We start from the raw sequence: 25,463 nt of genomic DNA on the forward strand, positions 1-25,463 counted from the left end.
TTTTTAAAGCGAAACTGAGAATTTGCCTTGAAGGGCTAATAATTTCGTTTTGACATTTTGAGTCGGTTCACTTTTCAAATTGTTGCCACCAAATAATACAGCCCTGCATTAAATAATGAAATAACGAAGATTCTGCATGAATATGTGTATATTTCTCGCAATGTGAAAAAAGAACGGTACCTAGAGACATCGAATTTTGAATAACGTAGTCCTCCATTCGAATCTGGGAATCTGGAAATCCAAATTTGGAATGTGGAATTTGATTTGTTATCTCTTTCATGTTTTGTCAAGCATTAAAGAATTTTTGATTAAAAATCTCAGCGATTTCAAAGTGCGCAATGGGAACACTGTACGGACGGGGGAGAAAAACTGTGTATCGGCAATTCTAAAGGTATGTTCTTTTACTTTTTATTTTTTATTACGCCCCTGTGGGCGTAATATAAAATCTGAAATAATTCAAATTTTTTTTTCTTCTGACCCTTAACAGCCTATCGGACAACTTTTCGTCCATTCTGCTTTCTAACTAAAAGAATCAGAATAAAGAAAAGTTTCAAATAAACCAATGTATTAACATGTCAACGATTACACCAACTTCTGATAAGCGAAAACAGAATTCCGTTAGCTTACGGGTAGCCAAAACGTAAGTTTAAATCGAATAAAATTAAAAGTACAAAATTAATGCTCCTAATTAAAGCTTAACTCACTTCTAATAAAGTACTAGAATAACAAACACGGCTTAACAGAGATCTTCAGCGGAAAATTAAGTTGCGGTAGTAGAGAAGCTAAATCAGAGTGATGGACAGCCTGCTCCGCAAAGCTCCTTCTCGGAGAAGGGGAATCTCTTGAACATAGATGTTTATTCATACTTTAACCAATATCCATTCTCGTGGAAGTTGACAAGCGCAGAATTTAGAATAAAGTTAAAATAATGAAATAAGTAGTTGAATGAACGTGAAATCGTATACACCCACTATGCAAACACTGATATAGTATTCTGTGGTACTTTAAACAACAAGGAATTTTTTATAGATACCTATAGGAGATATTAACTCCAGTTTATGTGTAATATTAATTTAGGATATAACTTTCCCCTTATGCAAAGCCTCGACGGCTATCTGCCTCAGGTAAGGGATGTTTTCGCAGAGGATTTTCTAAGGGAAACCGGCTCGTATACACGTTACACATTGGGAAAACCACGAAAACGCCCATGCAGCCAGCCCGTTCGCGTGATTTCAGTCTCGGACCGAACTATCATTGTTCAGTGAACTGGCTCACTGCTCGACAGATATTAAAAGACAATACGCGCCGTGTCACAAAATTCCTTATCTGCCTCATTTTTGTAGCCGTTGTCGTAGTTACGATAATGTATTTTAAACGACGCTAAGATTCATATTTTGGCATTTTACATATAAATAAGTCAGTTTTGTGAAAGTTACAAAGTTTATGGTTTTACACGTTCCCTGGGTCCCTAAACTTATGTTTAGGAAAAATTTGTAATAAGTAATTAAAAATAAAACAGAAAATGTTTGACTCTCGCGTGGCAAAAATTGACCGGGATACTAATTTTAAATTTTGAGATATCTGACATAATTTCGAAATAGCATCGAGGGATCAGTTAATAAATAAATCAAGATAATTCGAGTTTGATATTTTGCCCTTAAACTATCATTCAATGATATTCATTACTAATTTATAATATTTTATTATTAATTTTGTTACATTTGGTACGCTGAAAGAGTTTCCAAAAATTGTATTATTCAATTTGTGTACGAGTATTAAATACCAAATACCTGGATCAATTTTTGTCTCACTGGAGTCAAATATTTTGTATTTAATTTTTTATAACGAGTACAAAATTTTTCTAAGTATAAATATAGGCACCAATTGAACAGATAAAATGTTAGATATCGTAAATTATGTATATATATATATATATATGTTTTTTTTCATTTAAAAACACAAAAACCTGAATCTCTGTATCAATTAAAATATTTTTGTACCTCGACGTATTTTTCTACGATTAACGATTGTGAAAATAAAGGCCAAAAATGGACGATGTGTTTAGTTTGGTTTATTTGATTATGGCAAAACACCCGAGGGTCTGAAGGAAGCGATGTCTTTGTGGAGGACTTTCTGAAGGAACCTAGCTAGCATACACGTTAAACATCGGAAAATCCACAAGACAACCCATGCAACCAGCCCGTTTACGGGATTTAAACCAAACTAACCAATGTTCAGTGACTTTACAGTTCGGCCGCTGTTGGGTCAGACATTTGTATTTGTTTGCAAGAGGTTTGACATATTATTACAGATTTTTCCCAAATTTCTTAATTTAGAAATTATCGTTAACATAGCACAATATCATAAAACATGTTTAATTAAAAAGATATTGCTTTTAATAAGGAAAAAATGAAATATTGGAAAGAAATCATGGAAAATGCAAACACAGAATATCGTATGCCTTATATTTCTTTTTAGCTTTAATCATTTAACTATATTGAAAACAATAACGATCTTCGTTTTAAATTTCAGACAGTTTTGATTCAAATAGCTCTAAATCCGCACTAGCAGGTTTTGTTATACTAAATGTGTGACATAATTGGTAAACAAACTTCAGAAATGGAAAAGATGATCTCGTTTTACGTTGACGTTACATTTATGCAAATATGCGCACTTTTCTTCCTTTTCAAATTCCAGAGTCCATACATAATGTATTTCTGCTTCAAAATCTTCCCTTAACATTCCTATCAAAATATTATCATCTACATCAACACTGGTCACGAAAAGTGACTGAAAACTACTGTAGCAGGATAAACACTGTAGCATCGAAAGCTGTAGGGTTTGGAAAAATAGGATATTTCATTCCACATTTCGATGCTAAACTTATAGATGTATAGTAGATTAGTTCTTATCCGTTCATTAATGATATTCCTTTAAAAAGTAATTCCTGATCATGTCGACTCACTTTCTCTCACTAATCTAAGAAAAATTCATCGATTCAGAATCACTAAGAATAAATATAATAATTTGCAGTTTCATTTTCATACATTGGTCAAGATTAATAAATGGATACGAAAATAAAAACTGTCGAATTAATTCATTTTAAAAAGAAATAGATTAATTCTATTGTTTATTTTAAAAAAATAAAGAAAAAAAAAACTTTCAAATTTTACATTACGTCCAAAAGGCCGTTTTGAAAGTGTTGTGTGTTACCTTTATTTTTAAATATCATGTTCTTTCAAATTAAACTATAAAAGTCAATTCAACAGCTTTATCGCAAAATAATTTTAAAATGAGCAAAGATTTAGAATTTCCGATACACCTTCTCGCGCGCAGGGGATAAAAAATGTTTTAATTTTCCGTACAGTGTCGCCATTGCTCGCTCTGAAGTCGTTGAGTTTGTTAATCAAAAATTCGTTAAAGTTTTATAAAATATTAAATAAATAATAAAGCAAACTCCAGATTAGAAATTTGGACTTTCAGATACCCATATTCGAAAGGAGGACAACGCTATTCAAAATTTGATATCACTACGTACCGTTGTTTTTTCACAGTGCCAGAAATATACATACAGTTAGGCAGATTCGTCTATGTTTAATTGCTTTAAATATCATGCAGGTTTCTACTTTTTGGTGGCAGCAATTTTAAAAGTTAAACGTCGTCTATAATGAACCACCGCAAAATGCCAAAGTGAAATTGATAGCAGACAGCGTGCGACACATGGTATCGAACGCTGGAGATAACAATGTTTTTTTTTTTTTTTTTTTTTGTATAGTGTTGTCATTACTCGCTTTGAAATCGTTGAGTTCCTTAATCAAAACTCACAAATGCTTTACAAACTGTGAAATAGATAATGAAACAAATTCCAGATTATAGATTTGGGTTTCGAGATGCCCATATTCGCTTGGAGACGTACATTATTCAAAATTTGACGCCTCTAGGTACCGTTGTTTGTCACAAAATGCATACATTTATGAAGATTCTTCATTACAGTAAAGGCTTTTATTTTCGCGGGCCATAATTTTCGCGAAAATGAATATATTTGTGATTTCGCGAATTTTATATGAACAGAACCGAAAGTCGAAAAATTTCAAAATTGCCTAAGTAAAGTTGAGAAAGTTGAAAAATTCCAAAAGTACATCTTTTGCATAGAAAAGGGAATATTATTCCAGTTTTTGTGCCCGCTTCCTGCACAGGAGAGGTCCAACCTTTGGACATAACTGTAAATGGCGAATTCAAGCGTTTGCTCAAGAGTGAGTTTATTGAGTGGTATTCTAATGAGCTTCAATATCTATAGGAAAAAGAATCCGTGGACTTGCAAATATCACGACTAAAACCGATTCAAGCTTCTTGGCTTGTGCGCGTATTTAGCGGTATTGAAGCCAAACATGAGATAATTTTCAAAGAAGCTGGTATAAATAGTATTCTAAGTGAATGAGCTGTTTTCTATTAATTTTATTGTTTTATATTCAAGAACTATAGTTGTATATTATTCAAAAATAGTTATAAGAAAGAAAGTTGTCGAGAAAAAGCTTGTAACTGTGGAATAAATCATTAAATTTTGGGTAAGTGAAAAATTTCTGATTTTTTATTTTTATTTGAGGCGTAAAAAGTATTTTGAGGGCTTAAATTTTCGCGATTACGACGGGCTTGCGAAAATCGCGAAAATTAAAGCCTGGCGAAAATAAGGACTTTTACAGTATTTAATTTCTTTAAATATAATACAGGTCGATAATATTTGGTGGCAACAATTTCAAAAGTGATTCGCTGTTTATAGTGAATGGACGCAAAATGACAAAACAAAAGTAACAGCCTTTCTGAACTAACGCAATAATAATCACTTATGGATTAATGGGTATGTTGTGGGTTTTCTCAGCATTATTCTCATATGAATAAACCCTGCTTTCCTCCTCCTAGATAGATGACGTAATGAGTTTTTTAAATACGGTCATTACTTTAAAAAAAAAAAAAAAAAAAAAAAAAAAAAAAAAAAAAAAACTTAAAGATTTAAAAATTAATGGAAGAGTATATCTCCGAAGTGTTTGCAGATTTTACTTATTAACTCAAAAGATGCGTTAGCCTGAAAGGTTATTAGTTTGTAATGGGAATGTGCGTTGAATCACTATAAACGACGTATCACTTTTCAAATTATTTTCACGTTATATTAGAGCTCTGCCTTACTTTTATGAAAATTAAGTTATGAAGAATTTGAATGAATGTATGAATGTTTTTCGCAATGTAAAAAACTCGACGGAGCCTAGAGTTATCAAATTTTCAATAACATATTCCTTCAATGTGCATATGGAAGCATGCATTTTGAATTTCTTTTATTAGCTATTTCTTACTTTTTTAAAATTTTGATGAATTTTTGATTGAAAATCTCAACGATTTGACAGCAAGTAATGATAATACTGTACAGAATAAAACATTTTTATCTCCAGTGTGGGAGTTTGTCTACCGAAAATTATAAAGATATATTGTCTTTAAATATCTGGTGACTTTACTGATTTTTTTTTTTTTCTTATTACGTGCTCCCCAGAAAGAGAGAGATGCCCCGGTGGAGGTCTTTTTAAGGGAAACTGGCTCGTATCCACGTTACACATGGGAAAAACCACGAAAATGTCCATGCAGCCAGTTCGTTCGCCGGGACTCGAACCCCGGACCGAACTACCAGTGTTCAGCGGCTTTCTCTCGGCTACCTCTCGGGGGCTGACTTTACTGTTAAATGGAATTTTATGTGCCCTAAGTGCAAAACTCGTGATATTTAATAAATAAAGTAAGCACACAAAGCATTAATAATAAAAAGACAAAAAGAACTTTTCAAAGCCATGAGTTAACTGAACACTGATACGATGAACTTAGAAACAGAGTAAAAAAAGTATAAAAAATTTAGGCCAACACTTAACTCTGCATTGGGAATTCTAAATTTCGTTTAATTAAATAAAAATTTTGTAATTTTCTGTTGAATTTTTTATGGCGTAAGTGTAATTTTTTTATGGCGTAATGTTTTTATGGCGTAAGTGTTTTATGGCGTAAGTAAGAAAATGATGTTTGATAATAAAGCTAAAAATGCAAAACAACTGAGTTAGCAGAAGTGAGTGCAATAGCAGGCTAAGTAGACTGCTAGTTCAACGGCATCGAAAAAAATCTTTAACAAACCCTTTTGGGCGATCGTTAAAATCTGAGACGTTTCAGATTTTTGTGCTATTATTATTGTTGTTGTTGCCGTATCCAGAGCAAGTGTTTTAAAGAGACAAAGAGAGAGAGAGAGGGGAACATAGAAAGCGTTCGGGGGAGCCTGTACCCATAGAGAGAGCGTCCACAGGTTAGGGATAGGGGGATGGCCCCATTGGATTCCAGTGAGAAGGGAAATAAAATACCTTCCGCGGAATACCAGGTAGAAACTCCAGAGGAAATGCCAACCCTATTCTATGGCAAGTACAGCGCACATTAAGATTTTTTAAAATACGTTGAGAGAATGCATTGGCATGAAATTAAAATTTACCAAGTATTGAAGTCTGTATGCATGCGGTACTTTGAAATCTTTTCTGTTTGTATGGGAGAAGTTGTTTTTCTTATAGAAGATCTTACTTTTTTAATGTGTTATGCTATTCATCTTTACAGTGAACTGAGGCTACTTTAATTGCGTATAATTTCATTACTTGCATGTTTTACTTTTTACGGAAGTACTGAAATTTTAATAGCCTTCAACTGTGAATTAAAAGTGTAAATAAATACGCGCCTAAATGAGCAGATAATAATATACATACATTTTTAATTTACTATCGTTCCTTGTGGTTTCTCGTTTGATATTTCTGAACGAAGTAAATGAATTATTGTAATCGTAAAACGTTTTGGGTATGATATTTCAACTAAAATATACATTTTGTTCGCTACCGAATCATTTGAACGATAAGTTTTTGTGACGTTTGTACGTGAGGAGAGAATAAAGTATATTATTTCAGAAAATCAGGAAACGAATTCTAAAATGGATTTAAAATTTATTCAGAAGAGATTTTTCTGTAACGTCTAAACGTACGTACTTACATATGTATTTATCTCGTATAACTCAAAAATGAGTAGCCTCAAAAAGTTGAAAGTTTGTATATGGGAACTGTTATAACATATATCTGTGCAATTCCCTTTTTTGTTGTAACTGGCCTCACCAAAAGTGCATATATAAGTGAAGTTTAATAAATACAAAAATACACTTTTAAAACTTAAAATAATTTCAAGCAATAGGTATCTGTAGTGAAAATTTTAGAATGCAAGTCGATAAAAGAGACAATTTTTTATTGGCTAATTGCAAGTAGTGTAGTTCAGAATAAATTTTAGGAAGAAGAGAAAATGGAGGTGACTACAGAATCTATCGCACTTTGAATTTCTATGATTTAAAAGCGGGATTAAAACACGAAGAATTCGTTCGAAGTCTCCAATTAACATTTGGAAATGAAGGCCCATCTCGTGCTAATGTATTCAAATGGTTTACGGAATTTCACACAGGGCATCTCTTCAAGATGAATAACACACAGAAAGGGCGCTGTCAGTAGCAATCCAGGATAATGTGTCTGCCATACGGAAAATGTTAATCGATGAAATTTGCTATACCTAGATACAGAAGGAACTTAACTCTGGATTCATAGCCCTGTATAAAATTATTTTTGAACAATTGCCCACGAAAAGAACTGTTTTGCCATTGGGTTCCCCATAATTTAACTGAGCACCAAAAAGAGAAGCGTGTCAGAATCAGTAAAAACACTCTTAAATTTTCTAAAGATGGTGGCTACCGCATTATTTCTAAAATCACAACAATAAAATTTATTTTATCAACAGAAACAAACTCGTGGATTTTTCCACACAAATACTCGTACAGGTGTTTACAATATCACAACGTAAATCAGTAGTTACGCTACAAACTACTAAGAACTTTAAACACAACGCAGTGCAAAGTGCATCTAAAGAGAAACCTAACCTAGTAATACCTTCACACAGCAATAGCAACAACATATGAGAGCAGATCTTATCTATTTAAACCGGTCGCCGAGGTATTTCTAGTACTTTCTGGTTCTCAAAGTTACTGGAAAGCAATATGAGGGTCGAATTACGGTTACAGCTAATATAGTGATCCATTACCTGTATTCAATTATAATACTTATTACGGTAGTACAAGGACAGACCAAATGCCGCCAAGCTTGGAGAATTTTAGTGATTTATCGCGAAATTTAGTCTCCAAATAAGTTGCCAAAACCTTTGTCAGCTTGGCGGTATCTCGCCATTTACACAATGTTAAATGGACTTCCCCTGTATTTTTACTTTTCCGGCACAGCTCTTCTCTTCAGATATTTTATTTTATGTTAAGCAGCAAAATATAACTATTTCATAAATGATTGCACTAAAATTATCTATGTATACACAAAATTCTTAACAATACGTTCTGTAAAATAACTCGCTTCCCAGCTTATTTTGTTTTGAAGTATCAGAAAAGGTTAACTTATTGACAATTGCCTGCAATTTTCAAGCTTGCGGATAATATTATAAGCAAAGAAATTAGTTAATTGAAGGTTGTATATTTTAAAAGACGAAAATTCCCGTCTGGCAAAATAGATAACTCATGTTTATTTCGTATAAAATGATTCATTATCTTTTAATAAATTCGGTAAGACAATTCTTCAAGCGTAAAAGTAACCACGAGTAACAAGCTTTCATACACTGTATCTGTTTACTCTACAGAAACTTCTAAGGTAAAAAATAGAATCACATTCATTGCAGATAAATTGATAGATGTTATATGCAATTAGTCTAACAGTTAGAAAAGAGATTTCTGCTTGCGCATTATGATGAAGCAACTTATCAAGGAAACAAAATAAATCAAGGTCGAAAAATGGTTTGATGCTTTATTCCAACTGTTGGTAAACTGGTAAAATACATTGCATACCTTACACAAGAACACAAGTAACGGGTTTTAATGTTTAGTTGGGCATATACTGTTACTGATTAGTCCTGAAGTTGTGAATAATTTAAAATTATAATACAACATGAATCCGATACAACATGAATTATGATTCGGATTTGCAAATCAAAATTAAAGAAACATATTTCGTAAGTTATGTAGTTTATGATTACCAGTGCAGCTGCTGTAGGTCGAGAGCGTTAAGTGGCACGTTTTAACAACCGCTTAAGTAGAAGGGTCGTTTATTTTGCATGTACAAGAATTTATGCATATCTTGCTAAATCAGAATTCATCTCAGAGATTAAAACAGTAAGAAATAAAAATATAAATAATTTTAAATGAGTTTAATTTTCTTATGTGTTTTCTTTATTTTTAAATTTGAAAGCTTTACTTTAATTTTCGTAAAATTTCTCATATGAAAGTTAGAAATGCAAAATATGTTTATTTTTAGTTTTTTTTATATGAAAGTAGCCAGTAATATACGTCGCGCATATTTAATGTTAAATAAATTTGAAAAGTATTGTTTGAGTAAGGGAGGAATACTTTTACAGCAAAAAATAACAATGCTTGTGAATTAAACGAAATTTAAAATTCTTAGTTCCTACGACATAACTAGCTGTAGATAAATTTTAGTTGTCTGGTGTATTTTAAGAAGCAAATTATTCAGTTTTTAGTGAAACTGTTTATTTCGGTTTCAGTTATTTTATGCAAATTTTAATTTATGGTAATAAGAAACTCATTCTCCTCTTTCTCTCTTCGTTCATTCTCTCATTCATACACTCTATAGTTTTCACCTACCTCTTTCCCAGTAAACTTTGCTAATTGGGTACCCGGATACTGGGCAATGAATTACGACGCTCTGTCCATCCAAAGCAGTGACGTTCCTCATGGGCCTGATGAACGGAGGTCCAAATACATTAAGTCGTCTGGAGTGGGCGAGGCCCCGAACTCCGTTCTGGGCAATGCACTGGTAAGTTCCACCATCCTCTACTGTGACGCTGGACACGTTAACATAACTATTGACTGTCCTTTCGTCGCTTACGTAGTCGCCAACTCTTATGTGGTATGCTTCGGGGACGGGATATCCATCCACTAACCATGTCACTTGGGGCAGAGGGTTTCCGGATGCAGAACATTTCAAAGACACGGAGATTCCAGGGTGTACAGCTTGCTCTGAAAAGGCGTAAGTGAAAACTGGTGCGTCCTCTGGAAGGTTTAATGTGCCATATCAGAGTGAGAAGAAAGTGCGGTGAGAGAGAAAGAGAGAGAGAGAAAGGGAAGAAAAAAATAAGCATTATCTTATATTTTTAAGAATATTATATTGAAGCAAACATAAAACCAATTTAGCTAATCCTAATTTTAAAAAAAATGTGTCCTTTTAGAATGGATTTATTTTTTATTCGATATGTGTCATACCAATAAAAGTGCCCCACACTCCTAAAACGAAATAATAGCTTCGCAATGAGTCTTGATTTTAAAAGAAAGTTACATGTATGTTAAATTATAAACAAGCTTGTATAATTTAAATTTTGAAAGTATAAATCTTTTCTACAGTAATACTTGGTTAGCATAAGAGGAATAGTCAAATAAATTGTATTAATCAAAAAGTGTTTTCTATCAGCTAGCATTTAATTCTGTCACATAAAGGGTATCTCTTGCATCAATTTACAAGGTATTTTCTCCCCTCTCTCAGCATGGTGTAACGATAACACACTCGGCGCATATTCGAGAAGTCCGTATTTGAGTCCCGGCGAGAACATTGCTCATTTATGATGTACTCCTGCTTCAAAATATCCTAATGACTCAACAACCTGTTTTCATGACATTAGCATCAAGTGAACGCCTTTGATTTCAGTTCAGAATTATGGATATTTATCACGTCGAAAAAGATTTTTGTGTTTTATAAAATTAGTTCTTTGACTGTTGCACAGACTTGTATTGGAATACGGTGCAGTAAATAGCCCTCCACAAGTTGATCCATTTACGACAGGAACAAGAAGTTTGAAAAAATATTTATCTATGCAAGGAAAAAATTAATGGAAAAGCCGCTTGTATAAGCTTAAACAGTCAGCTGTGTTCATGAAACGTGCATAGTTTTAAGAAGTCGGAATTACATCCAAATGAGTAGGTTGACCTAAACAAAACAGCATGTAGAATATTTCTCTTTTGAGGGATCAGAATACAGCTGTAGGATGTTGGTTAGCAAAATCTGCGGATTTAAAACCGTGTGACTAATTCTTTGATAACACATTAACCATCGTACTTTTGTTTTTCCCATTCCTACAAATTTGGAAAATGATTAAATCAACCTAACTAAAAGAGGTAGAGGTGATTTATTGATATCTGCCAGAAAGATAAAAAAAGTTTTAAAGATTTCATAGGACGATCATGATCACGAATAATATGTAAAGCCAACCTCCAATTTTAATTGGCGATAGTCCTTTAATATTCGAAATTAATTTGGATATTTTCTATTTCGATCTTTTACATGCGTCAAAATGAAAGAGTACTAACATATATCGAATTTTTAATAGCCAAAGAAAGGATTGCCAAAAATTGTTTTTTCAAATAAGCTTTCATCCTGGATTACATCAAATTTCATTTTTCACTTTGTATTTTGTATCTGCCAAAGTGCATCTGTCGATGTTTAAAAAATACATAATAAACTCTGGAACAGGCCCATTTATTTTAAACAATATATTTTGTGATAATTAAAACATTTTTGATCAACTAATATATATATATATGTGTGTGTCTCATTTTTATTTTTTTATGTATCCTTTCTTATCTTATCTTTTATATTTATCTTTTGAGAAAATTTCTTGGAATAAAACCTGTTTAAAATATTTAAACGTGTGTAATCCATTGACCAAGATATAACAAACACTAAATTAACAGAGGAAAGAGTATGATAAAATTACGCAGGTCACTTTATTCTACATAACTCCAAATTTTCATAACAATAAATCACATATATTACATTTAAAGCGATAAAAAGTACTTTGGGGAAAGTGAATAAATTTCGAATTTTTACGTTCAAAATAGCAAGATACCTATTTCCAATTAGCGACGAATTACGGATATTTCAGATACGATAACTCATTTTTTAACATTCCTTTGCCTATTTGAAACTGGTATAAAACTTTCAACAAATTTCAAACCTTAATGAATTTTGCAACGTTATAATTTTACTATCCGATCTGGAAGTAGAAGTTAATTTCATTAGCCGATAACATATATTTAAATATATTTTACTAAAACTGAATTCAGCATCATTTATTTCAGTTATTTTTTACAGTTAAAAGAAATTCTTGCTTCCAGCATTGGGAAATATTTGAATAAATATAAAACGAACTTTTTAAAACATATATTTTATTCGTCATATAGATTAGAAGACGCGGTAAAACTAATAACGAAGCGGCGTTGAAAGTATTTTAAAACTGAAAAAAAGAAATATATTTTTGAAAACGCATCACATATTAATTTAATAAATTTTTAGGCACACCTGTAACAAATACACTAGGGTTTCAGTACCATGCAAACTAGCGTATTCTGCTTAGTTCATGTATGTTTTAAATATGTGCCTAAACCACAATATCTCAAAATCGAGGACCCAAGACCTCTGCTTTGATTTCAGCTAAGAAAAACAGAAAGGAAACCAAAAGTGTATGTTTCAGCTGCTCATAAAAATTTATAAAATTTGGATGTGCACTAATATAAATAGATATAAATTGAGGATAATTTTACTAAAATATGAAATTAGGCATTTTCCTAAGGGACTCAAGGTATGAAGCAGCTAGACTTAGTCATAAACGAAGGAAAGGTAATCATTAAATCTTTTGTAATTTTGCAAGTTTAGCCAAATTTTATTTAATTTAGAGCTAAATAAATACGATTAAAGTATTATAAAGGATTATACTTGACGTTTAAATTAATTCTCATAAAATCTTATAAGTTACTTTGTTACTGATTTAGTGTAAATTAATAAAATGCTCTAAAATTTTCCTAATGGTTATTATAAATGTGATGCTTAGAATTTTGTTTGGCCTTATGTGATTACGGCAAAGCCTCGAGGGGTCTGCCTAAGGGAAGGGATTCCTGCGTGGAGGAGTTTCTAAGAAAACTGTCTCGTATAAACTTTACACATAGCGAAAATCAAGAAAACGCTCAGGCAGCCCATCTGTTCGCTGGATTCGAACCTTGGACCGAATTACCAGTGTTCAGGGACTTTACCGCTCGGCCACTGCGGGAGCCTGGATGGTCAGATAAAGGAGTGCTCTTATTTAAGACCAATTATATATAGGCAATGTATAGGGTGTCTTTAAATTTCTTTGTCTAGAAACGACAAAACACACTGTAGGTTTCCTTTTTATTAATCAGTTTTCTCAGCATTTTGCCATCACTGTCACTTCACTCATCGACTTCCACCAGGAAACAAATTAATTAACGCATTTGAACAGATAGTTCTTGAGTCCAAAGCCGAGCTTCTGAAACCACCGCTTAACCATCTCGTTACTATTTCTCCAAGGGTTTGAACTACACTATAGCTTTTCTTATAGCTTTTCGGCTGCCCTGCTCCGAGTAACTTAATCTTACTACAGGTCGACTCTGCCTTTGGGCACGTCGTGGAGGTTCAACCTCCACTATTACCCTCCAGCAGAGCCGCGCACCACCTGGATACGTCACCAGGCAGCACCGGTCGTCTAATGCTCCTGCCAGTCGCTCGGGCGAGCCCGTCGCAGCGGGACATTACCCAGCGACCCCGGGGGAAAACCCCCGGGTTACTAGCACCACGCCGCGCTAGGACGTGCCAGACTCCGAGGCCGGCCAATAAGTGACCTTTCCCGGAGCCTTCAGAACCACCAAGTTCATAAATTTTATACCCCCGTGGCCGAGACTGCCTAGGTACAGATCCTAGCCAGTAGCTTCGCAGAATTCTCTACGTCGACCCCCGGGGGGTGTTTGTAAGCATCCGGAATGTAAGCAATACTTACTAAAAGAGAAATCAGAGGGATAAAAAGAAGCTTTATTGAAAAAGTAGCATGGAGCGCAATGCGACTGAAGGCCGAAACATCCCTGTGATGGGTGTCCAGCAAGAAACATCCGGTCTTTAATAGGGGATATGATCTCCCCTGACTGCTAGGCAGGTTTCACAGCGTCTGCCCATGCTGAGAATGAGGGTGTCAATGAGTTGTTGAGGCATTGCTGGCATTCGTCTTGCAGCGCCATTCGAAGCTCCGGAATCGTTACTGGTGGTAAGGTACGAGCTGCCAAGAAAATCCCATACATGCTCGATGGAATTGAGATCCTGAGATCGTGCCGGCCAATCCATACGATCAATATCCTCACTCTCTAAGAGCTGTTCGGCAGCTACTGTGCGATGACATGGTGCATTATCGTCCATGAAAAGGAACTGCGGACCCATAGCGCCTCTAAAAAGACGCACATATGGAAGAAGAATCTCGTTACAATAACGGGTCCCGTTGACTGAACCTGCGTCGGAGATGTGAAGGTCTGTACGACTACCAAGCATGATGCCTCCCCAAACGAGAACACCGCCACCTCCATACCTGTCCCTTTCAATGCTGTTCGAGGGATGATTGCGGCTTCCCCGCTCTCCCCAGATGAGTATGCGATGAGAATCGCTACTCAGACTGAATCTGCTTTCATCTGTAAAGAGTACTCGTCCCCATTCATTGTCTCTCCAATTCCGGTGTTCCCGGCACCACAGAGACCGCCTTCTCAGATGGGCAGGCGTTAGAGTTACACACCGTACAGGGCGTCATGCAAACAGACCACCACCGTGCAGTCTTCTGGCCACGGTAAGACGCGATATCAGTCGTCCAGTCGCCTGTGTCGTGTGTCTAGCGATTTCTCCCGCTGTCTGCCGCCTGTTTCTTCTGGCCTGTAAGGCAATATACCGGTCATCTGCGGGTGTAGTTCCTCGTGGACGACCACTACTAAACCCCCGGAAAGCTGTTCCTGTAGTTTGAAATTGTCTCCAAAGTCGTGAAACGGTGCTGTGAGCAATTCCGAACTCTGCAGCCACACTTGTCACACTGCGGCCTTCCTCCAACTTCCCAATGATTCGACCTCGGGTAAAAGCATCCAGATGTCGTCTAACAGATTGATTATTCGCCATTTCTCGCCCGAGGCAGCAACTCGGTGTGATTTTAACTGCTATACGGCGTGCAATCTCTTTGCCAGAAATACTGATCTTACACCGACAACATGCTTTATACTACTCAGACACTCCCCCATTACGTTTACCTGCATATCTGCGCATGTGCTACCGTACATCACCTTACTTAATCTCCTGATTGGTATTTCTGTCCGCTCTGCCTCTTCGTTCAGCTGATATGCTAATTTTTAGACTTCGTCCTTTATTTTTGCACACCAGTGTATTTGAACTACCTTTCGCCTTGTTTGCTATGAGTTCGCGCGTTTATATTCAGGGTCTTTGCTAAAGTTTATAAGTATTCTTTTTCTTGTAAAACTCAGGCTTTTGTACATTAAATTTTATTTCAAAGTTTATTTCTGATATTCCCTCAAACTTCAGAATTTCGATTGTTACACACAATCTGTTAATGAGGCCGGTTCACTAATAAATAGATTTGCTTTTAATCTTCTCTTATGCTATAGATGCTTGAGTGTTAAGACGTGGATGCGTAATTATTAGGCTGACGACCAATAAAATAGTTTATGCTGAACCTTCATATCAGTTGAAAATACTTTACTGAGAGTTTAAGACAAGGCATGTCGCCGGACAGTTTTCGCGGTTGCAGATATCAACATTTCAGTTAGTAGGATCCGCACAACTTTTGCACGATGCATACGTTCGTGCAGAATACGTGTAAGAAAGGGCAATGTATCCCTGCAAGATAAGAAGATTGGTTTCGGATCTGAAGTATCACCAAGTACAATGATAAAAATTCTGAAAATATTGTTTTTAAGCAACTTTTAATTTTATATCAACATAACACATATATAGCGAAAATGCATTAAGTTAAATTTTCATTTAAATGAAAAGAAAAAAAAAATCTTCATGTGCAAAGGAAAAAAATCCCTTTGCATGCATACGCATAGCAAGTTTTATTCAATTTCACAGCAGTAATGAAAATAAGAGGCACATTCCGACTACATTATCTCTGCTACCGCTAGATACGTAGTTGACATCGTTACCTTTATTGTCACTATGTTCTGTGGGATTAGAAGTGTAAAGGACAATCTCTAACATTTCGTCTTCTTTTAGAACTTTATTGATCAACAATTATTCAATATTTTCGCACTACAGATTATTTTCAATATTCGCGTGTGTCATTATAATAATACTGCAAAATTCGGTCTTATTAGGTGTTTGGCTTGTTACACATTGTGGCCAAACCGTCTTCGCATGTGAATTTAAATTTTCTAGTTTTAATTCATTTAACGCTAATCCAACTTGACTTTTACAATTCATAGTTGAGAATTCCTTCCTCACATCAGTAAAACATTATTGAAATGCTCTTTTTACCTAATATGTAACGTGTGTGCTTTACTCTGACACAAATAAAAAACTTCATTTTTGGAATTTCGGGGAAAAAATTTTTAGACATGTTCATATTAAATCAAAATGATACTGATAAAAATGAATGAAATATTTTTTTCAGCTCAAGTTAAATCAAATCTGTGTAAAAAGGCTTGGGTACAATGAAAATTAGGTGCAATACGTTGATGCCAAAACTTGATAGATACGCGTGCTTGACAGCCCAAATCCTGAAAATAAAGCAAGTCATTTTAATCAGCGTTACGATAAATTACTTCTGCCGCCCAACTGGTACAGCGGTTAGCAACGGTGACTGTCATACCGAAGGGCCCGGGTTAGAATTCCGGAGAAGGCATGGACGTTTGTAAATGTATAGTGTCTGTGTGGCATGGAGGCACTTTAAATATGCGGCGAGGCGAAAGTCCTCTCAAGAGTTTGATGATAGGGTAAGAGCGGATAAGAGAACCTCGGACTTGTCCCCCTGACATGTTATGTGTCAAATTAGGGAGCTGAGCAAAGTTGCACTCTCACCTATATGGCGCTAGATGCTCTTGCCAACGATATCCGCAATCTTGATCCCTTGCCACGATGATATCCGTGGACTTGCTCTGATATCATAGACCTGATCTGATGTTACTGTCTGTCAGGTGGGATAAGCCATAATCAAACAAACGAAACATAAATAACTTCTAATATTTCATGTACTATTTATTTAACATATTTCTAAGAGTTTGAAGCGCATTTTTCAATGTAATCCTCTCTCACTGATCAACAGTATACGGCATATTTTACCTTACACATTCCCTGAAGAATAACACATAACTGATTGATTTAGTGAACGAAAAATCAAACAGGTCGCACATTTTTTGCTAAGATTTTGCCTCGAAGACACTTTCAGACACTGCCTTTCAGTTGAATAGTCCTTACGGGTTGTATTTTTGAATCAGCAATTGTATGTTTGTCTTAGAAAATCATTAAAAAAGGAAAGGTGTTTGATAAAAATGCCTCTTTGGTTTTAAAATAAATTAAATTTATGATCCTTTAAAAATTTCAGATTCAATCCATTCATAACAGACATAACATAAATTCTCAGTTTTGCTTAAATATTTTAAAATTACAATTTATTTGATGCCGGACTAATAGGACATCATCAGAATACCACTTCTATAACCTAACAATACAGAAAAATTATAAATTAAGATTCCGCAGCGAAGTAAAACATAAAGGAAGATACCTAAAGATATTTAACGCTGTTTTGTTTCACGGTCTGTCAAGCATATAATGCAGAATAATGAAGTAAGTAAAACAAACCGAGAAAGTTTCATAGAAAAACAAAACTGACATGGTATATAATAAGATGCATGAAGATGAAACGAACTATGCATTAAAATCGAATTATGTAAAACAAAGAATTATGTGGGATGCGATATTAGCAATCTCCAAAATATAATCAGAAAACTGTCGAAAGAAGGAAAATGTCATTTCACGCATGGTCAAAAAGTGTTCTGTCATGGCAAAAGAAGAATGAATACAAATTATGTCATTATATGTCTCAACATTTCGAGGTTAGGAGCTCAAGAAGGAATTATATCTGCTAAGGTTAGAAAAATATGTCATAAGCATCTAATAATAGCCTAAAAGAAAAATAATAACATTTATTAAAAAATTACAATTAAAGCAATATTAATTTAATTAAAGTCCTGATAGTACTTTTATCCTATTTTTAAGTCTGTTTTCGAGACTATAATCTCTATCGTTTATTTTTAATGCATTTAAAAATTTAAGACATACTTTACTCAAAAATCTTTTACGCAAATATGAGATTAAAAAACGATAAAACGTCTCTTACCTGACAGCAGTACTTTAACAACTCTTCTTTTAAGTCATCGCAAAACTTTGCAAGACTAATACTTTAAACCTCAAAGGGAATAATGAATTTCTGAGCTAGAATCGAAAAAACACTGCTTCACACTGTGAAAATGGAGTGAATATCGGAGCTTTGAAAGAATGATTTTGTTTACATCTTTATATATGCAATTAGTCAAGACGGATTTTCAAAATTTAATTATTATTTTAAGCTTAATTTGTGTAACATTGTTGCAGTTAGGAAGGTTTCCAGTTTCTTCGTTTTCTCCATATATCGATCCTTACGGAAAGTAACACTTTCAATTTAGAATAAGCGGTTCAAGAGTGGACAGATATTGTATGGCCGTATATTTGCATATACGCAAAAGCTTTATATATATATATATTGAATTTGTCGTTGAAACTCTTCTCTTACTAATCTACTAAAATATTTTATCTTTTCCAAAATTCTTTTAGCTTTCCAGATGTATTATATTTATAAAATATGCATAAACAAGCAGTAAATATGAAATACATCTATCTCTCAAACAACCTCTGATATCACATATGCACGCACACAGGTATACACGCAGTGACACATTTAGGCGTACTCCTAAAAATAGCTCATGGATGGCAGTCTTAGATTACATTATTAACCGTTAGATAACCGAAGCCTTAGCTAACCTGTATACTTAAAATACCGAAACGCTCATTCGCATCGATTACACGGGCCGTTCTTTCTCTCCCCTCTGATTCCATTAACGCATCAACAGGTGTGAAGATTTCAAATGGCATCCTTTCTAATTCCTAACAAAGAAGCTTCCATTAGCCTTTTACGACAAGCTGTTCACAATAAACTGATATAATGCATCTGGAGAAACTACGCTTGCTACTGCATATTTTAGGGGGAAGGAAGAAAACAATATTTCATTCTCGATCGTTTTGGGTAGTTCTGGTCATTTGAATGAAAGACCATCTTGGGCATTTTGGCCTTCAAAGAATTAAACAACGTCTTTGTGAACAGGTCACTTTACCATCTAGCCTCCCTCCTGCGGGTCGACGTAGAGAACTCTGGTAGGCTAATAACTAGAATGTGCAACTAGGCAGTCTCGGCCAAAAGGTATACAAATTACGAACCTACTGGTTCTAAAGCCCCCGGAAAGGTCAATTATAAGCCGGCCCGTGGCCTCGCACATCCTAGAGCAGATGGCTCTAGTACCCCGAGAGATAGCATCGAGGGGTTTGCTGGGTAATGTCCCTCTGTCATGGACAGCCCGAGCGACTGGCAGGTAGCAAATCATAGACAACGATCGGTGTCGCATAAGGGATGTGTCTCTCTCTCCAGAGTACCAGAGCTGGGATTGAACCCCTGTGTCTGGTTCTGCAAGTTGAGGGAACTCTTAGTGCCATGAGGCGGAAATAGGAATGCCCATAAATGCTAGGCTTATCCTCTAGCCAGGAGAGTGCATACAACATCACTGAATGTTGTGCGCCATCGCATTAATTACTTAAACTATAAGTAGTTATTTTCAGTATCAGACGACGGAGAAAATATGCTAAGGATCAAAATGTTTCTGGATTCATCTCAATTTCTCTCTGGATTTCTGGATTCATCAATTTTTCTGCATTAATCTAAACATTCAGACAGAAACTATTTGTTCGAAATTAATAATAAACCATAGAAGAAATTTAGGTATCATTGTAATTACACTGCTTAAAGGTAGTAAAATTCTGCTTACAATTGAAATTTTGTCATTGTATCTTATTAAGAATATTTAATGAAGAAAACTTGTAAGAGAAGTTACATAAATTATAGTAACAATTTAGCTTGTGTCAGAATATTTAGAAATTTATTCTATTTTAGTTTGTTGAATAAACAGATTAATAATAAAATAATAAAATATTTCTCCAATAGATTGTACCGTTATTAATTTAGAAGTCCAACAAAATGAGACAGAGATGACAACAGATGGTATTGTTTTATGTTACAATTAAAAATGGAAAGAAAAGTTTAAGTTTATACATCGTTTATTCTTTTGTATTTGTGAGGATATTTCAGTAATACCTATGCTATTTCAGTTCGCCATAAGCTCTTAGTTGAAAATCTTCTTTTATGGAGGCGTCAAGAAGACAAGTGTTTAAGGAAGTACAGGAAATGATTTTAAATCTAAATTATTGCCTGTTCTTCCTTACTAAAGTATTTGACATTCCTCTAGTCCCAAATTTCCTAATTTAAAAAATTCACCTCATAAACTAACTGTAATGTCCTTAAATGCTGCTGAATATGTTCCATAGAAACCATTAAACCGCAGAACCCAGTGGGCTCTTCATACAAACCACTGAACCAGTAGCTCCACTGAAACCCATGAACCAGTAACTCTATTAGTATCCTTAGAATCCCATTGGTTTCAACGGACTTTTACTGATTTCTATTGATCCGTCGTGGTTTTCATTACTGGTACCAACAGAATCCTATCGAACACTTCCTAGAACTCTTTCTTAAACAATGGGGACTAATGGAACAATTTGAGAACTACATTTTAATGCTGGTGTCGATAAGAAACATTTATTGTTATTAAAGTTGTCTACTGAGTTCTTTAATTTTTATTTATTTCATTTTTATAATTTTACTTACTGGAAACCTCACGTCAAGCTCACCTTTCTGAGACGACTCCTGCTGAAACTGTCTAGGTTTTCCAAGAGCATAAACATGCATTCAGCAGAATGACCTATCTTATCAAATATTTTGTAAGGCGAACCTCCATAGGAGATTATCTGGCACTATAGTGAGATGCTTTAGGAATACTGCTGATCAAAATCGTAAAAAACAACCTTATATTTAGCGTAGGTATAATGAAACACTCAATCGATTTCGAGGGCAGCTAAAGGTCCCTCCTCATCAGGAGAAAGAAATACATAGAAAGAAGAAAATAGGAATCACAGAAACACGTGGTGATTATCAGCACTGCACGTGGTTATAACTAGATTTTTAATCAGAGTTGCACTGGCCGCCTACTTTTACTGAGCCAGGCTGTCTGATAAAGCATAAAGAAATATTAGCGAAGTTAAAATAGGGAGCGAGGGGCAAATGCACATTACGCTCAAAATCTGAACTTCAAATAATGGAAAGCAACCACTGAACGGATTTTTATACCCTCTGGTAGTACCAAGTGCGAGGAGGTAACGCCATCTATCGGCAAAAATAGTTGAATTAAGATAGTAGAATTTTAAAGGCATTAGGAAGGACTGGATTGGACTTCAAATCATTAACTAAACTTTCTAAATCTTTGTGAATGTGAAAAGCCTCAAGAAAATCCAATTCGCCTATGGAAGAAGCCGTTTGGATGATTTTTGCAGACCCAAAATCAAAATTATGGTTAAAAGTCCAGCTATGATACGCTATTGAAGACTTGCTAATTTCCCCTTTTTTGACATAAGATTCATGTTCCTTGATACGAAACTTCAACGCTCTTTTTGTTTGGCCAATATATCTTAAACCACACTGACATGATATACTATAAATTCCCCAAGAATTCAAGACAGAAACGCAATCTTTTAGAATCGAAGGGTGAATTTTATTAATAGGGGAGAAACCGACTTGAAAATTGAATTTCTGGAGAATCCGTGCAATTTTATAGCTAACAGAAGGATAAAATGGAAGCACGACAAGGTCATTGATATTATTTCTAACAGTGGAATGTCTTCTTTGATGGGAATCTGAAAATGTTTTGACGGCTTTATCAATAATCACGGGAGAAAATCCACGGTCAATCGCAACTGCTCTCAAATAATTAAGTTCATTGGTAAGCAAAGATTCAGAGGAACAAACTTTTAGCGCGCGGAAAACATAATAGTAAAAAGAAGCCATTTTTTGCTTAACAGGGTGGCATGACTTGGCATGGGGTGGTAAACAAACTGCAAAGGGTTTACGGTACACAGTGGTGCTAAAATCGGTTTCATTGCGGATTATAAGAATATCGAGGAAGGGGAGGGAATTGTTGGATTCAATTTCAAGAGTGAATTGGATGGCTGGATCAATTGAATTCATAATAGATAGAATCTCGGATAAATCCTCTTTATAACCGTCAAAAAGTGCGAAAGTGTCGTCAACATACCGAATCCAAAGACGAAAATATAATTTATCAAATAATTTCATCTCAAAATAGTGCATATAAATGTCAGCAAGTACCGGACTGAGAGGATTACCCATAGCCAATCCTTCAACTTGACGAAAATATGCATTTTGGAAAACAAAGTGGGTTTGACTTAGAGAAACTTTTGTAAGCGAAACCAACTCATTAATTTCAGTATGTGTGAAGTGAAATTCCCGAAGCCTAGTTTCAAGACAATTTAGTGCTCCTTCGACCGGAACATTAGTAAACAATGATTTGACATCAAATGAAACCATAATGGAACGAAGTGGGGAAATATTTTTAAGTTTATCAATGACTTCAACAGAATGTTTTACAGTGTGAATATTGTTATCAAGTAGAGGACAAAATCTGGAAACTAAATATTTGGCCAAAGGATATGAAGCAGTACCTATGTTGGAAACAATTGGTCGAAAAGGAATACCGGTTTGTGGACTTTTGGAAGAGCATAAAGTCTAGCGCAATTAGTAATAGGCGGAATAAGTGATTTCTTCAACTGAGATGGCAGAATGTGGGAAGATTTAATAGCACTTTTTACTTTCATGAGGTCCGAAGTTGAAGGATCTTTAGGGATCGAGCAGTATGGGCCTTCATTTATCAATTTAGAGACTCCAGTAATATATGTGTGTTTGTCCATAACAACGATCTGGCCGCCCTTATCAGCTTTAGAGATAATGATAATAGTATCAGAATGAATTTCACGTAAGATCTCATTTTCCTTTTTGCTAAGATTAGAACCCAAAGATATATTGTTAAAATTAACGTTATGAGTAATTAGGTGGCGGATTGTATCCTTCTGCGTTTCCGAAATTTTGGAGAATTTAAAGGCTTTCTCTATAGGGGCGATGATTTGAGGAATTGTCAACTTTTCAAAGATGTCTTTGAAATGTTGAAATTATATTTTAATACTTTTAACTGATCCTCCGAAAGATTCCTATTGGAGATATTAACGATGGAGTTAACGTTTACAGTGGGAAGATCAGCTAGATTTCTCCAAAATTTCGGAAACGCAGAAGGATACAATCCGCCACCTAATTACTCATAACGTTAATTTTAACAATAAATCTTTGGGTTCTAATCTTAGCAAAAAGGAAAATGAGATCTTACGTGAAATTCATTCTGATACTAATATCATTATCTCTAAAGCTGATAAGGGCGGCCAGATCGTTGTTATGGACAAACACACATATATTACTGGAGTCTCTAAATTGATAAATGAAGGCCCATACTGCTCGATCCCTAAAGATCCTTCAACTTCGGACCTCATGAAAGTAAAAAGTGCTATTAAATCTTCCCACATTCTGCCATCTCAGTTGAAGAAATCACTTATTCCGCCTATTACTAATTGCGCTAGACTTTATGCTCTTCCAAAAGTCCACAAAACCGGTATTCCTTTTCGACCAATTGTTTCCAACATAGGTACTGCTTCATATCCTTTGGCCAAATATTTAGTTTCCAGATTTTCTCCTCTACTTGATAACAATATTCACACTGTAAAACATTCTGTTGAAGTCATTGATAAACTTAAAAATATTTCCCCACTTCGTTCCATTATGGTTTCATTTGATGTCAAATCATTGTTTACTAATGTTCCGGTCGAAGGAGCACTAAATTGTCTTGAAACTAGGCTTCGGGAATTTCACTTCACACATACTGAAATTAATGAGTTGGTTTCGCTTACAAAAGTTTCTCTAAGTCAAACTCACTTTGTTTTCCAAAATGCATATTTTCGTCAAGTTGAAGGATTGGCTATGGGTAATCCTCTCAGTCCGGTACTTGCTGACATTTATATGCACTATTTTGAGATGAAATTATTTGATAAATTATATTTTCGTCTTTGGATTCGGTATGTTGACGACACTTTCGCACTTTTTGACGGTTATAAAGAGGATTTATCCGAGATTCTATCTATTATGAATTCAATTGATCCAGCCATCCAATTCACTCTTGAAATTGAATCCAACAATTCCCTCCCCTTCCTCGATATTCTTATAATCCGCAATGAAACCGATTTTAGCACCACTGTGTACCGTAAACCCTTTGCAGTTTGTTTACCACCCCATGCCAAGTCATGCCACCCTGTTAAGCAAAAAATGGCTTCTTTTTACTATTATGTTTTCCGCGCGCTAAAAGTTTGTTCCTCTGAATCTTTGCTTACCAATGAACTTAATTATTTGAGAGCAGTTGCGATTGACCGTGGATTTTCTCCCGTGATTATTGATAAAGCCGTCAAAACATTTTCAGATTCCCATCAAAGAAGACATTCCACTGTTAGAAATAATATCAATGACCTTGTCGTGCTTCCATTTTATCCTTCTGTTAGCTATAAAATTGCACGGATTCTCCAGAAATTCAATTTTCAAGTCGGTTTCTCCCCTATTAATAAAATTCACCCTTCGATTCTAAAAGATTGCGTTTCTGTCTTGAATTCTTGGGGAATTTATAGTATATCATGTCAGTGTGGTTTAAGATATATTGGCCAAACAAAAAGAGCGTTGAAGTTTCGTATCAAGGAACATGAATCTTATGTCAAAAAAGGGGAAATTATCAAGTCTTCAATAGCGTATCATAGCTGGACTTTTAACCATAATTTTGATTTTGGGTCTGCAAAAATCATCCAAAAGGCTTCTTCCATAGGCGAATTGGATTTTCTTGAGGCTTTTCACATTCACAAAGATTTAGAAAGTTTAGTTAATGATTTGAAGTCCAATCCAGTCCTTCCTAATGCCTTTAAAATTCTACTATCTTAATTCAATTATTTTTGCCGATAGATGGCGTTACCTCCTCGCACTTGGTACTACCAGAGGGTATAAAAATCCGTTCAGTGGTTGCTTTCCATTATTTGAAGTTCAGATTTTGAGCGTAATGTGCATTTGCCCCTCGCTCCCTATTTTAACTTCGCTAATATTTCTTTATGCTTGATCAGACAGCCTGGCTCAGTAAAAGTAGGCGGCCAGTGCAACTCTGATTAAAAATCTAGTTATAACCACGT

The 25,463-nt window shown here is 35.0% G+C and overlaps 1 protein-coding gene across 4 annotated transcripts in view; it reads right to left on the reverse strand.

Annotated features, from left to right (window-relative positions):
* The window catches only part of LOC118192447 (cell adhesion molecule Dscam1-like), an 816,729-nt gene that overhangs the window by 400,034 nt on the left and 391,232 nt on the right, over positions 1-25,463 (reverse strand). For 3 of the 4 annotated variants that reach the window (XM_085823331.1, XM_085823332.1, XM_085823334.1), the window contains exon 7: positions 9,749-10,156. The exons of the other annotated variant lie outside the window; for it this stretch is intronic. In XM_085823331.1, coding sequence (XP_085679457.1) covers positions 9,749-10,156 — 408 coding nt within the window. The remainder of the gene's footprint in view (positions 1-9,748; positions 10,157-25,463) is intronic. 4 annotated transcript variants of the gene reach the window in all.

The sequence above is a fragment of the Stegodyphus dumicola genome, chromosome 9 (genome assembly GCF_044657685.1).
Source record: "Stegodyphus dumicola isolate Sdum_Otavi_A_Nest chromosome 9, ASM4465768v1".
NCBI lineage: Eukaryota > Metazoa > Arthropoda > Arachnida > Araneae > Eresidae > Stegodyphus > Stegodyphus dumicola.